General features: G+C 44.3%; 1 protein-coding gene across 1 annotated transcript in view; it reads left to right on the forward strand.

Annotated features, from left to right (window-relative positions):
- METTL14 (methyltransferase like 14) overlaps positions 1-15,237 on the forward strand; it is a 72,563-nt gene that overhangs the window by 13,041 nt on the left and 44,285 nt on the right. Inside the window, exons 3-4 of the mRNA XM_040330116.1 lie at positions 433-520; positions 4,835-4,915. Of these exons, the coding sequence (XP_040186050.1) occupies positions 433-520; positions 4,835-4,915 (169 nt within the window). The remainder of the gene's footprint in view (positions 1-432; positions 521-4,834; positions 4,916-15,237) is intronic.

Consider the following 15,237-nt stretch of genomic DNA (forward strand, 5'->3'; position numbering starts at 1 on the left):
AGCGGACAAATGTTTCTTAGCATGCTAAGAAACATGCCCGCTGGAAGCCTGTCCGTCGGACATGTTCGGTCGTCTGTACAGACTCACCGGACATGTCCGCTCGGCCCAAACCCCTCGCATGCGTCGAAGTGATTCGACGCATGCGTGGAAGCATTGACCTTCCAGGACCGCGCAAGTCGCCGCGTAATCGTCACGGCGACAGCGCAGCCACGTCACCGCGCGGATTTCTGTTTGATGGTGTGTACAACCATCGAACAGAAATCTGGCAGAGGACTGTCCGATGAAAACGGTCCGGCGGACCTTTTTCATCGGACAGTCCGTCCGTGTGTACGGGGCCTTAGAAAGGTTAGGTGCCAGGTCTATTTTTAAGAGTGTTTCCCAACTTCTGGAGTTTTGGTATCTTCTCTAATGTATTTTGTTTTATCTCTTTAGTGGTACATATGATACTTCATCACCAAGTATGAAGCGGAAACCTCCTGAGGAAGGAAAAGCTGATGAGGAGGTAGTTGAAGAGAGTAAGGTAATGGATATGGTTCTTTTTTCCTAAGTCGTAAATTTAAGTTTTTATTTTTCTGTGCATAATAGTGTTTTACCAGCAGAAAACAAACTGCAAAAAGCCTTTATCAGTCATTGTATCCAGCTGCAGAGCAGCTACACCCACCCCTGCCCTCTGCTGCCCATCCACAGAAGCCTTTGTATTTTGTGAATGAGATCACATAATACAGAGGCTTCTGTGACTGGGTTGGATGAGGGGAGGGGTGGGCATTGCAGCTGGAGCTACTCCTAGATTCGGAAGGAACTGAGACCAGAGAGATCTGGAAGCCATCTTCCTGAAGCACAGTAAAGTAAACCTGTCAGATACAAAGTAAAGTACTTTAATTTTAAATTTGATATCGGTTATGCTTTGATTTTTCCGCACATGTCAATTTGAATGCATGGAAAAGTCATCCCAAATGCTCATAAATGCTAGCCCTAGGAAAGTACACATCTTTGTGTACTCGCATACTATAAAACCAATTTACAAATCAAGGGATACCAGAGCAGCCTGTACTGGAGACATGGATTAGAGCCTTTCAGTAAAAGTTGTCATAGCAGGCTGTACAGAATAAATGTGGACTGCAGAGGACACCAAAACGATCTGTACTTGAAAGATGTGGACTGATGCTTTACCGCAGAGGATACCAAAGTGGTCAGTACTGGAGAGATGTGGACTGGAGCTTAATGGCATAGGATACCATATTGGTCTGTACTGGAGAGATGTGGACTGGAGCTTCATGGCAGAGGATACCAAAGTGGTCAGTACTGGAGAGATGTGGACTGATGCTTTATGGCAGAAGATGCCAAAGGGGTCTGTACTGAAGAGACAGGGACTAGAGCTTTATGGCAGAAGATGCCAAAGGGGTCTGTACTGGAGAGATGGGGACTGGAGCTTAATGGCAAAGTATATCATAGTAGTCTGTACTGGAGAGATGGGGGACTGGAGCTTAATGGCAGAGGATACCATAGTGGTCTGTACTGGAGAGATGTAGACTGGAGCTTCATGGCAGAGGATACCATGGTGGTCTGTACTGGAGAGATGTAGACTGGAGCTTCATGGCAGAGGATACCATGGTGGTCTGTACTGGAGAGATGTGGGTTGGAGCTTTATGGCAGAGGATACCATAGTGGTCTGTACTGGAGAGATGGGGACTGGAGCTTAATGGCAAAGTATATCATAGTGGTCTGTACTGGAGAGATGGGGGACTGGAGCTTAATGGCAGAGGATACCATAGTGGTCTGTACTGGAGAGATGTAGACTGGAGCTTCATGGCAGAGGATACCATAGTGGAGAGATGGGGACTGGAGCCTTGAAGCAGAGGGTATTTGGAAAGCCTGTTCAGAAGAGATGTGCTAGAAAGCTGTTGACTATAATCTATAACATGACCCAAGATGCTCTGTGCTTTCATATACTGTAAGCTTTGATCGCTGTTGTGAATGTTGGCTGGCTACATTTTCTGTAGGCGACATGCAGCAATATAAACAAATATTCAGTTTTAAAGAATCCTTTCTGCTGATTTATGAAGATATCATTTATTTATTTTTTTCTATATAACCAGCTTTCTGGATTTTCCTGGTCATCTGAGAAAAACATAAATTGTAGCATTTGTCCTCGCCAATTCACACACTCTTTATGCAAAGATAAATATGAATGTTTCCATGGTTTGCAATTACGACAGTTTTGCATGTGCCTGGAAATGGAGCTGTCATGATTTGACAACTGATTTTGACTGTTTACCTCTGAAAGTGCTATGCCTTCTAATGCGTTGAATATTTATTCGGGTTCCAATGTGTGTATACTTGTCCCATGGATAATATTATTTTTTTTTATTTTTTTTTACAGAGGATTGTTATTGGTAGACGAGCAGTATGGCTATCCTGCTTTTGAATACACCCCATGTGCAATAATTGTATGTTTTTTTTTTTTTTCTTTGCTCCAGCTCCTTCAAGTTGGATGGTTTGCGCTTGTGAACAGCAGTCTCTAAGTCTGACCACAGGTTTTCTACTGGATTGAGGTCTGGGCTTTGACTAGGCCATTCCAACACATTTACATGTTTCCCCTTAAACCACTCAAGTGTTGCTATAACAGTGTGTTTGGGGTCATTGTCCTGCTGGAAGGTGAACCTCCGTCCTAGCCTCAAACCACACACAGAGTGGTACAGGTTTTGCTCAAGAATATCCCTGTATTTTGCACCATTCATCTTTCCCTCAACTCTGACCAGTTTCCCAGTCCCGACTGCTGAAAAACATCTCCACAGAATGATGCTGCCACCACCATGTTTCACTGTGGGGATGGTGTTCTTTGGATGATGTGATGTGTTGGGTTTGCACCAGACATGGCATTTTCTTTGATGGCCAAAAAGTAACATTTTACTTATCAGACCAGAGCACCTTCCTCCATACATTTTGGGAGTCTCCCATATGCCATTTTTCGCAAACTCAAAACGTGCCATTTTGTTTTTTTGCTGAAAGTAATGTCTTTCTTCTGCCATAAAGTCCAACTCTATGGAGCGTACGGCTTATTTTCGTCCTATGTACAGATACTCCTGTCTCTCTGATTAATGCGCTCCTTGCACAGTCTGCGAGTTTTGGTGTGCGGCCGTCTCTTGGCAGGTTTGCTGTTGTGCCATGTTCTTTCTAGTTGGTTATGATAGATTTGATGGTGCTCCTAGGGATCATCAAATATTTTTATTTATTTTTTTATTATAACCTAACCCTGATTTGTACTTCTCAACAACAGTGTCCCTTACTTGTTTGGAGAGTTCCTTGGTCTTCATAGCAGTGTTTGGTTAGTGGTGCCTCTTGCTTAGGTGTTGCAGCCTCCTGGGCCTTTCAAAAAGGTGTGTATATGTAATGACAGACCATGTGACACTTAGATTGCACACAGGTGAACATCATTTCACTAATTATTTCACTAATTATTCTAAAGGTAATTGGTTACACCAGAGCTTTTTATGGGCTTCATAACAAAGGGAAAACATATGCACATGCCAATTATCAGTTTTTTTTTGTTTTTTTTTTATTCCTGAAAAATAGTTTTATGTCTATTTTTTTTATTTTACTTCACCAACTTGGACTATTGTGTTCTGATCCATCACATATAATTCAGAATAAAAAAAAAAAAAAACATTGAACTAATGGCTGGAATGTAACAAAATAGGTAAAAAGCCAAGGGGGTGAATACTTTTGCAAGGCACAGCATTTTTGAACAAACAGCAAGATGCATCATCTGTAATGTTCAGTACATATTTGTAATGTTTTTTTTTTTTTTTTTTTGCACCTTTTATTTGTATATGAATTTTCTGCTTGTGAAGTGTACATATTAAAGCGAATCTCTAGCCAATACGTTTTTGTTATCTTTCTTTTTCTTTTCTTTTTCTCCTTCTTTTTTTTTTTCTTTCCTTTTTTTCTTTTTTTTTTTTTCTTTTCTTTTCTTTCTTTCTCCTGTAGACATGACCGCGATTGAATGGGCATCTCCCCAAAAGTTAGGCAAATCAAACCCCAAGACCATTATCATCGAGTGCCTCCATGGAAATAATTAACCTCACCTTTTTATTTCAGTGACCACTTAAAGCGGGGGTTCACCCGTACATAACAATTTTTCCCCTTAGATGGATGCTCGTTTTGTAAAGGGGAATCGGCTAGTTTTAAAATATGAGCCGTACTTACCGTTTACGAGATGCATCTTCTCGGCCGCTTCCGGGTATGGGCTGCGGGACTGGGCGTTCCTATTTTGATTGACAGTCTTCCGAGAGGCTTCCGACGGTCGCATTCATCGCGTCACGATTTTCCGAAAGAAGCCGAACGTCTCTGCGCAGTATAGAGCCGCACCGACATTTGGCTTCTTTCGGCTACTAGTGACGCGATGGATGCGACCGTCGGAAGCCTCTCGGAAGACTGTCAATCAAGAAGGAACGCCCGCTCCCGAAGACCCATACCCGGAAGCGAAGAAGAAGATGCATCTCGAAAACGGGTAAGTACGGCTTATATTTTAAAACAACTAGCCGATTCCCCTAGACAAAACGAGCATCCATCTAGCATCCATCTAAGGGGAAAAATTGTTTTATGGGTGAACTCCCGCTTTAATTATTTTTGATTTCCACTTTATGTCGCACTGACGATGGTCACCAGGAAAAGAGGTTATGGTAAATCCTGGGCAATGGCGGCAGGCTTTCCTTTCTCCATTCTGTCAATATTAAGGCAAAGGGTTTTGGCTGGAAGTTCACACTATAGGATTAAAATCCTATATTTTATTGACAAATAATTGTGCCCTTGAAATTTTATTTTCTTTTTCCAGGATCTAATTGAACCACAAAAGGAGGAAGAACATTTGCCTTATAAAGAAGAGGTTTACAAAGACTCAAGCACTTTCTTAAAGGTATTTAATTACACAACACCTTTTTTCTTTGTATTTGATTTCATTTGAAGAGTGTATAACTTGTACATGGAATACAAACTGTAGGATGTGATTTCCTAAAACTGGAGAGTGTAAAATGTGGTGCAGCTCTACATTGGAACCAATTCCAGGTTAGAAGCTAGAAGCTGGCTACCATGTACAGCTGCATGCCAGTTTTAGTAAATCAACCCGTAGCTTCACAATTCATTTGGTATTTTGTAGACTATCCTGGAGAACCATGTTACTAAATATGTGTGGTGTTATGTATTTTTGTATCAAACTGCTTTTAAGTAAAAACCCTACTATTTAGTGAAAGCGTTTTTCCTTGATCACGGGTCCCTTTTTCCAGACACAGCACAGTATTATGCGCACATGCCCGTCTCTCCCAGATCCTCGCCTGTTCTCTTCTGCTATGTGCTTATCTTTCCCATCTAACTCCTACTTCTCCTGGGCCTCTCTCTTCAATTGTCTTGCCTACGTTGGTGCTTTTTGCTGTCATTTCACAATTCTGGAATATTGATGATAAAAACACAAGTAGCATAGTGCATGCCATCTCCGTTGTCTGGACTTTCAAACAACCAGACTGTTTTGTAATGTAGCCAGTTACCGATCCGCTTTCATTAAAGCTGCCCTGGCCTTCTTCCTCTGACTTTATGGTCATTGCTGCTGTTTGGTAAAGCCACCCATTACTGATGGGCCATTGTAATTATGCAGAGTGGACCACTAGTGGGTTTCATCCAAGTTGGGTGTTGACACCCGTTATGCGTGCAGGCCTCATTTGTTATTGCCCTCCCATCCAGCCCGAGCTGCGTGCAGACAGCCTATAGAGGTGGATACAGACACACAGCGGCCTGCATGAATACAGCCACATGTTAAAATTTATCAGGCGTGCAGGAGCGGGTGCACCGATTCGGATGCACAATGCCTGGATCCATGCTCCGCTTTTACACATATGTCAAATTTTTGATATGCAGCTGTGTCTGTGCGCAACTTAGGGCAGATGCAGGCGCAAAAACAAACACAGCCAGCCTGCACACAGAACAGGTGTCAACACTTATCTGACTAAGGGCTCCTTCACACGGAGCGGATCCGTAATTGATTCGCTCCGTTAGCCCGTTTGGCTCAGCGGGGATTCCTCCGTTAATCCCCGCTGAGCTGTCGCCGGACAGGGCGGTCCCCGCACACAGTGCAGAGACCGCCCTGTCTCTCCTCCGCTCTCCCCTATGGGGAATCGGATGAATACGGACCGTGTGTCCGTATTCATCCGATCCGTTCCGCCGGACGGAAGAAAAATAGGGGTTTCTTCAGCAGTGTAAACCGAGCCTTAGACCCCTTTCACGCTGGGGCCGCATTTTAGCAGTGCTTTAGCAGTGTTTAAGGGATGCTTTTTGGCTGATAGCGGGCGCTTTTAAACCCTAGAAAGGGGTTAAAAACTCCTGTGTTTCTGGGGAATTCATTCCTATGGGCAGGGTGTTTTGGGAGCGCTAAATACAGCTCTCCCAAACCGCCCCAAAGATGCTACTTGCAGGGCTTTTCAGGACGTCCCGCAAGCGCACCGTCCCAGTGTGAAATGACACATTTGAATGAATGAGAGGCGGTTTTCAGGTGCTTAGCAGAGGCTATTTCCAGCGCTAAAGCACCTTAAAACCACCCCAGTGTGAAAGGGGTCTTGAGCTTAAAGCGGGAGTCCACCCGAATTTTTTTTTTTTAACATTCGATTGGGCCTAATTACGGGAAGCAGAATCGGGTGTTTTGATTAAAATCAATGCAGTACTTACCTTTTTTGATAGATAGATGTTCTCCTGCCGCTTCCGGGTATGGTCTTCGGGACTGGGCGTTCCTATTTGATTGACAGCCTTCCGACGGTCGCATACAGCGTGTCACGAGTTGCCGAACGTCGGTGCGGTGCTATACGGCGTCTGCGCACCGACGTTCGGCTACTTTCGGAAACTGGTGACGCGCTGTATGCGACGGACGGAAGGCTGTCAATCAAATGGGAACGCCCAGTCCCGAAGGCCATACCCGGAAGCCGCGGGAGAACATCTATCTCTAAAAAGGTAAGTACTACATTCATTTTAATCAAAACACCCGATTCTGCTTCCCGTAATTAGGCCCAATCTAATGTTATAAATTGCTTTTTTGGGTGAACCTCCACTTTAAAGGGATTGTAAAGGTTTGTTTTTTATTTTCTAAATAGGTTCCTTTTAGGCTAGTGCATTGTTGGTTCACTTACCTTTTTCCTTCGATTTTTTCCCTTCTAAATGTTTTTTTTTCTTTGTTTGAATTTCTCACTTCCTGTTCCTCCTCAGTAAGCTGTTCTGGCTGACTATCCACTGCTCAGATGATGGTGGAAAGCTTACTGAGGAGAAACAGGAAGTGAGAAATTCAGACAAAGAAAAAAACATTTAGAAGGGAAATGGAAGGAAAAGGTAAGTGAACCAACAATGCACTAGCTTAAAGGACCCTATTTAGAAAATAAAAAACAAACCTTTACAACCCCTTTAAGTCTGCAGAGGGTGGGACTATGTGCCTGGGTCCCTCCATATGGACCTGCTGGTGCCCACCATTAGGGATAAATAAGGCTCTTATATTTCCACAACTTTTTCTTTGCTTTATAAATGGTATTTTTTATTGAAGTTATATTGCCAAGTGGGATTAAAACGTTTTACTTTCAAAAGCTGCTATGTCTCGTTCAGACGTTGCAGAGAATGTGTCCTTCCTCGAAAGAGGGCTACAAACTGACTTGACTGTACGCATTGTAACCATAAGTATCATTGGTCAGCAGAGTGAACACACAGATCGCTTCTCTATGACTAAAGAATAGTGTCATTGAGTGCTGACGACATTGTTCACTGTGCTCATCAGTCTTATTTGCTGTCAAATGAACACAGCGCCATGGATGCAGCAAGCGTTGCCTACTTGGTTCTCCCAGTTTGCTTATATATTCAAAAGGTTTGTGTTAATGCCATTCATTTGATCGTAAATAAGTTAATACTTTTTTAATTTAAGGCTTCATTTCCACTGGCGTTTTTACAACCACGTTTCTGAGCGTTTTTTACAGCTTAAAAACGCCTGTCAATGTTATTCTATGGCAGGGATAAGCAATTAGCGGACCTCCAGCTGTTGCCAAACTACAAGTCCCATCATGCCTCTGCCTCTGGGTGTCATGCTTAATGCTGTCAGAGTCTCGCTATGCCTCATGGGACTTGTAGTTTGGCAACATCTGGAGGTCCGCTAATTGCTTATCCCTGTTCTATGGCATCATGCCCACATAGGCGTTTTTGAGCTGCAAATGGCATAGGCGTTTTTGAGCTGTAAAAAAAAACGCAGGGCCAGGGCGTTCTGAAGCTCCAGAGTAGAGCTGTAAAAACGCCAGACGTTAAACGCTCAAAAACGCTACCGCGGCATTTTTAACCACTTCCCGACCTCCTCATGTACATATACGTCAGCAGAATGGCACGGACAGGCACATGTACGTACCTGTACGTCCTCTGCTAGACGTGGGTGGGGGGTCCGATCGGGACCCCCCCCGGTACATGCGGAGGTCGGGTCCGCTCGGGGAGCGATCCGGGACGACGGCGCGGCTATTTGTTTATAGCCGCTCTGTCGCGATCACTCCCCGGAGCTGAAGAACGGGGAGAGCCGTGTGTAAACACGGCTTCCCCGTGCTTCACTGTGGCGGCGCATCGATCGAGTGATCCCTTATATAGGGAAGACTCGATCGATGATGTCATTCCTACAGCCACACCCCCCTACACTAGTAAACACACACACAGTGATCCCTAAATCCTACAGCGCCCCCTGTGTTTAACTCCCAAACTGCAACTGTCATTTTCACAATAAAGAATGAAATTTAAATGCATTTTTTGCTGTGAAAATTACAATTGTCCCAAAAATGTGTCAAAATTGTCCGAAGTGTCCGCCATAATGTCGCAGTCACGAAAAAAATCGCTGATCGCCGCCATTAGTAGTAAAAAAAAATAAAAAAAATAAAAATGCAAAAAAACTATGCCCTATTTTGTAAACGCTATAAATTTTGCGCAAACCAACCGATAAACGATTATTGCGTTTTTTTTTTTACCAAAAATAGGTAGAAGAATACGTATCGGCCTAAACTGAGGGGAAAAAAAAAAATTATATATGTTTTTGGGGGATATTTATTACAGCAACAAGTAAAAAAATATTGCATTTTTTTCAAAATTGTCGCTCTATTTTTGTTTATAGCGCAAAAAATTAAAACCGCAGAGGTGATCAAATACCACCAAAAGAAAGCTCTATTTGTGGGGAAAAAAGGACGGCAATTTTGTTTGGGAGCCACGTCGCACGACCGCGCAATTGTCTGTTAAAGCGACGCAGTCCCGAACTGTAAAAACCCCTTGGGTCTTTAGGCAGCAATATGGTCCGGGGCTTAAGTGGTTAAAGCTGCAGCTCACAAATTTTTTTCTTTTTTTTTACAAAATAAACATGGACAGGCGTTTTTAAAGGGGTGGTTCCCCCTTAAAAATGACTTTTTCTTATTCCACTGCCCCCCCACATTCCATCACGATTAAGGCTCTTATTATTTTTTTCATGCTGTACATACCTTGGTACAGCATATTCACCCGTGCATCCGGGTTGCGAGTCCCGCGGGCGTTCCTCACATGCTGGTGATTGACGTTTTGCCCAAAAACGAGCTCCCCCCGTCGCGTAAGCTGCGTCACGGTTGGCGAAAGGAGCCGAACGGCGAGTCGGCGCTATACTGCGCATGCGCATCGCCGTTCGGCTCCTTTCGCAATCGTGGCGCGGCTTACGCGACGGGGGGGGAGCTCGTTTTTGGGCAAAACGTCTATTACCAGCATGTGAGGAACGCCCACTCCCGCGGGACTCGCAACCCGGATGCACGGGTGAATATGCTGCATCAAGGTATGTACAGCAGCAAAAAAATAATAAGAGCCTTAATCGTGATGGAATGTGGGGGGGCAGTGGAATAAGAAAAAGTCGTTTTTAAGGGGGAACCACCGCTTTAAGCTGTAAAAAAGGCTAACAACAGTGGCTGTAAAAACGCCAGTGGAAATGAAGCCTAAAAGTTAAGTTCACTTTTTTTTTTTTTTTTACTCCCCCCATACACACACCCCAAATTTGCTTATACATGTCTTTATGGACCTTGCTTATGGGACAGGTCCAAATCATTTGGTAGAGGGAGGGGGGGGTTATAGTGTGGGGTTGTTTTTCAGGGGTTGGGCTTGGCCCTTTCCAGTGAAGGGAATTTTTAAGGTATCGGCATACCAAAACATTTTGGACAATTTCATGCTCCCAACTTTGTGGGAACAGTGTGGAGATGGCCCCTTCCTGTTCCAACATGACTGCGACCAGTGCACAAACAAGGTCCATAAAGACATGGATGAGCAAGTTTGGAGTGGAGGACTTGACTGGCCTGCACAGCGTCCTGACCTCAACCCGATAGAACACCTTTAGGATGAATTAGAGAGGAGACTGCGAGCCAGGCCATCTCATCCAACATCAGTGCCTGACCTCATAAATGCGCTTCTGGAAAAATGGTTAAACATTCCCATAGACACACTCCTAAACCTTGTGGACAGCCTTCCCAGAACATGTGAAGCTGTTATAGCTGCAAAGGGTGGGCCAACTCAATATTGACCCCCACGGACTAAGACTGGGATGCCATTAAAGTTCATGCTCATCTTGAGGCATGTGTCCCAATACTTTTGGTAATGTAGTGTACATAAGGGAGCTGGAACTTACCCTCCAGGCCATTTTTTGCGATGCGGCACTGCGTTACAAAAATTGTGCGTTCGTGAGACACTGTACCCAAATAAAATTTGTCACCCCCCCCCCCCCCCCCACATATAGAGCTTTCTTTTGGTGGTATTTGATTACCTCTGCGTCTTTTTTTATTTTTTGCACTGTAAACAGACTGAAAATATATATTTTTTTGTTATAAAACATAGCCTATAAAAATAAATTATTTCGTCATAAATTTGGGTCAATATGTATTCTGCTACATGTTTTTGGTACAAAAAAAATCCCAATAAGCGTATAGTGATTGGTTTACTCAAATATTATAGCGTCTACAAACTATGGGATATATTTATGGAATCTTTATTTTATACTAGTAATGGTTGCAATCCGCGACTTATAGTGGGACTGCGATATTACATCAGACATGCTGACACTTTTTTTTGGGGGGAGGGGGGGGGTAAACGTAACACCAATACGCCCAGGGAAGCTAGATTCAGGTTCAATGGACTAAAGTTACGGCGGCGTAGCTTATCGTGTTTAGGCTACGCCGCCGTAAGTTAGCTAGGCAAGTAATGATTCTGAATGTACTTGCCTGCTAATATACGGCGGCGTAGCCTAAAGCGGGCGGGCGTAAGGGCGCCGAATTCAAATGTGTGTTCGGGGGGCGTGTTTAATGTTAATGAGGCTTGACCTTACGTTTTTGACAGTTTTTCGTTACTGCGCATGCGCCGGGCGCCTACATTTCCCAGTTTGCATTGCGGCTAAGTACGCCGCACGGGCCTATTGATTTAGTCGTGGACGTAAACTACGTAAATCCCGATTCGCGGACGACTTGCGCAAACGACATAAAAATTTCGAATTTCGCGGCGGGAACGGCGGCCATACTTGACATTACTATACCAACTAGGGCCCAGCTCTAACTTTACGCTGCCTATGTCTTGCGTAAACGGCGTAAAAGTACTGCGTCGGCCGAGCGTACGTTCGTGAATCGGCCTATCTCCTCATTTACATATTCTACGCCGACCGCAATGGAAGCACCACCTAGCGGCCATCCGAAATATTGCAATCCAAGATAGGACAGTTCTTTCTTTCTTTCTTTCTTTCTTTCTTTCTTTCTTTCTTTCTTTCTTTCTTTCTTTCTTTCTTTCTTTCTTTCTTTCTTTCTTTCTTTCTTTCTTTCTTTCTTTCTTTCTCGCACAGTTGCCACCCTGCAACTGCTATAGGGTGGTGGTTAAGTGCGGTAACTGCACTATAGTTCTCTTTCTATCATACTTTAAATCACAAACCCAGAGTAAGTATGCAGATTCCTGATGTATACTTATTGTGGGTCACTGATTGAAGGAGTATTGAAACCTGAAGGTCCGCATAACTGCAGGACAATTGGTCAGCGCCCACAACCCCATATTTTCCCCAGGAAAGGTTTGTTTTCAAGGTTCTCTGTAAATTGTATTCTCCAAATACTTGAAGTGAAATTACTGGGCACAAGTTACACAAAAATTAGCTTCCAAGAAAGCGAATTGCTTGTGGGGAAGTAGCTGTCGCATAGTGTGATGAAGGGGCATTGGAAGTGATGGCATAAAATCAAAGGTTCACGCTAATGTGGAAAGGTTACTAATATATTCCATCGAATGGTTTCACGTTTCACAAATGGAAAAGTCAATTAGCCTTCTGACTTGTCTGAAGACATTATTTCACTCTGGACATGTAATCAGGGACAGAACCAAATACAATATCCTTTCCCAGAGTCTTTGGGATTTTTACTAGAAATTCAGCGTGTGAAACTTGCTATAGGAGTCTTGGTAGAGGTTTGCAGCGGATGATTGAGACAACCAAATGAGTGGAATCCCTAACAGAATAATGAGTTGGCAGTCGTTATAAAAGACTTGCTGATATAAAGAGAAGGCCTTTTTATGGTGTACGAAATGGACAAGTTGAGATCATCAATTTTTCTGGCATAGAACTTTTATTGGATTCGCCACTAAATTAACCACCAACCCAGTGGCATATTTATTCTCACTGATGCTGGGCCCAGGACATTTTCTTCCTTGCTGGCCACAATCCGGCCCTCCTAAAGTCTGAAGGACAGTAAGTTTGAAAAGTTTGGAGAGCACTGCTCTAACACTGTGAACATGCTTACCAGAGTCAGGAACAGCGTAATTGCCTCATCAGTGTTCTGCGGCTCCTTCATTGTCCATTTAGTAGACTGATGTTGGAGAAGTAGAATTTCAGCACCCATTTCTCCTGTAGGTGGTCATTTTTTCTTTTTTTGGGGGGGGGGGGGGGGGTTAATTTGGATACTGAACTGTGTCATACATACCAAATGGACCTATCTTGGGTGTTATTCCCTAATGTGACCTTCACAGTTATACATGCTTTCCTTGTTCCATTACATATGTGTAGGTTTTCTACTTGGCTCTTAAAGCAGTTGTACCGTTGAACATTTTTTTTGTTTACCCTGCAAGGTAAAGGCATATAGTGATAGTATGCATTGCATACTAGCACATTTATGTTAATCTTACCTTAAGACGAAGCCCCCCTGCACCGAGATGTCAGCTCTAGAGGTTGCTTCCATCTTCACCCGTCTTGCTTCCGGGTACGTAGACTCCGGCTCTGTGACTTGCCAGATCCGCGATGGTGTCACTGGGCTCTGAAGAAACCGCATGTCTGGTGCTCATTTGCGTAAAGCTGCTGGTGTATACGTGGCCAGAGGTTAGGGAGTGCTGGTGGCCAGGAAGGGAGTGTCTCTGAGTTCTCAAGGAAGCGATGGGAGCCACCCGCACCCCCGGACCTCTGGCCACGTATACATTCTGGGTGTGATTTCATTTATTTCAGGTGCTACAGAGATGGTTGTTCTTCTGGAAGGTTCTCCTCTCTCCACAGAGAAATGCTGGAGCTCTGTCAGAGTGACCATCAGGTTCTTGGTCACCTCCTTGACTAAGGCCCTTCTGCCCCGATTTGCTCAGTTTGGCCAGGTGGCCCGCTCTAGGAAGAGTCCTGGTGGTTCCAAACTTCTTCCATTTATGGATGATGGAGGCCACTGTGCTCATTGGGACCTTCAATGCTACAGAAAAATTACTGTACCCATCCCCAGATCTCTACCTCGAAGTTTACAGACAATTCTTTGGACTTCATGGCTTTGTGCTCTGACATTCACTGTTCCCTATAGGACCTTTTAGGGACAGGTGTGTGTGTGTGTGCCTTTCCAAATCATGTCCAATCAACTGAATTTACCACACGTGGACTTCAATCAAGTTGTAGAAACATCTCAAGGATGATCAGTGGAAACAGGATGCACCTGAGCTCAATTTTGAGTGTCATGGCTAGAGGTCGACCCATATATCGTCAGGCCGATATATCGGCCGATATTTAGCCGTTTTGGAGAAATCGGCCGATTTTTATCCAAATTAGACCGATATTCAACATGGCCGCTAGCGGTGCCACGGATCCGGAGCTAGGCTGAAGCGCGGCCTTTCCTGATGCTGTGACCGTGCGGCCATCTTGGTACACCCAGCACGGCGGCCCTCCTCTCTGTTTACACCCACAAAGGAGGAGGGGCCCGCTCACTGCTATCTGCTGACTTTTTTTTTATATTATTTATTTTTTAGTTTAAGGAAGTCGGCAGCCAACCAGTGGGCCTGTAACAGCCAATCGGCGGCCGCCGCTGCCGCCGACATCCTCCACTGTAAAAAAAACATCCGGGACGTTTTTTTCAGAGTGGAGGATGTCGGCAGCGGCGGCCGCCGATTGGCTGTTGCCGGCCCGCTCTGCATTCTGGGGATTGTAGGCAGAGGCGGGGCAGCATGTCAGGGCCAGGGAGGTTCTAAGATTTGTTTAGTGTCAAGGGCAAGAAATTATAGCCCTAAGGCTAATGCTGCACTAGAAATATAGAATACAGACTACAGCTGCTAGCACCTTCAAGTCAGATACAAACTAGATTAAAATAAAGTGCAGCGCTAATACAGTAAAAAATTGTATGTGAAAAAAAGACTGAAAAAGGAAAACTGATGAGTCCCAAATGCACAGTCCATATGTATAAAGGAGAAACAATTTTGAGCCGAGTGAGAGCGGAAGACAGAGGTCCATCTGCAAAGCTGGGGATTGCAGACATTGCTAAACGTTCCTGGGGAGACCCATTTCCCTATGTTTGGTGAGAACATTCATAATGGTCAGGTTGGCACTAATGTGATGCACTGGTGATATGCGCTGGTGAGATGCACTGGTGGGCAATGATGGGATGCACTGGTGCATTGGTGGGCATTGATGAGGTGGCACTGATGGGCTGCACTGGTGGACACTGAAAGGTTGCACCCCACCTCTCCACCCTAAACAATTATCTCCTCCCCACCTCTCCACCCTAGGTTTTTTGAGATGAGGGGAAAAAAATTAAATATCGGCCGCAAAAATTGGCGACACAAATCGGCCATCGGCCGCCCCGATTTCCAAATATCGGCATCGGTCGACCTCTAGTCATGGCAAAGGCTGGGAATACTTGTGTACATGGGATTTTCACATTTTTTTTTTTTTTTTTTTTATAAATTTGCAAACATTTCAAATAAACTTCATTC

Source organism: Rana temporaria, chromosome 1 (genome assembly GCF_905171775.1).
Source record: "Rana temporaria chromosome 1, aRanTem1.1, whole genome shotgun sequence".
Classification (NCBI taxonomy): domain Eukaryota; kingdom Metazoa; phylum Chordata; class Amphibia; order Anura; family Ranidae; genus Rana; species Rana temporaria.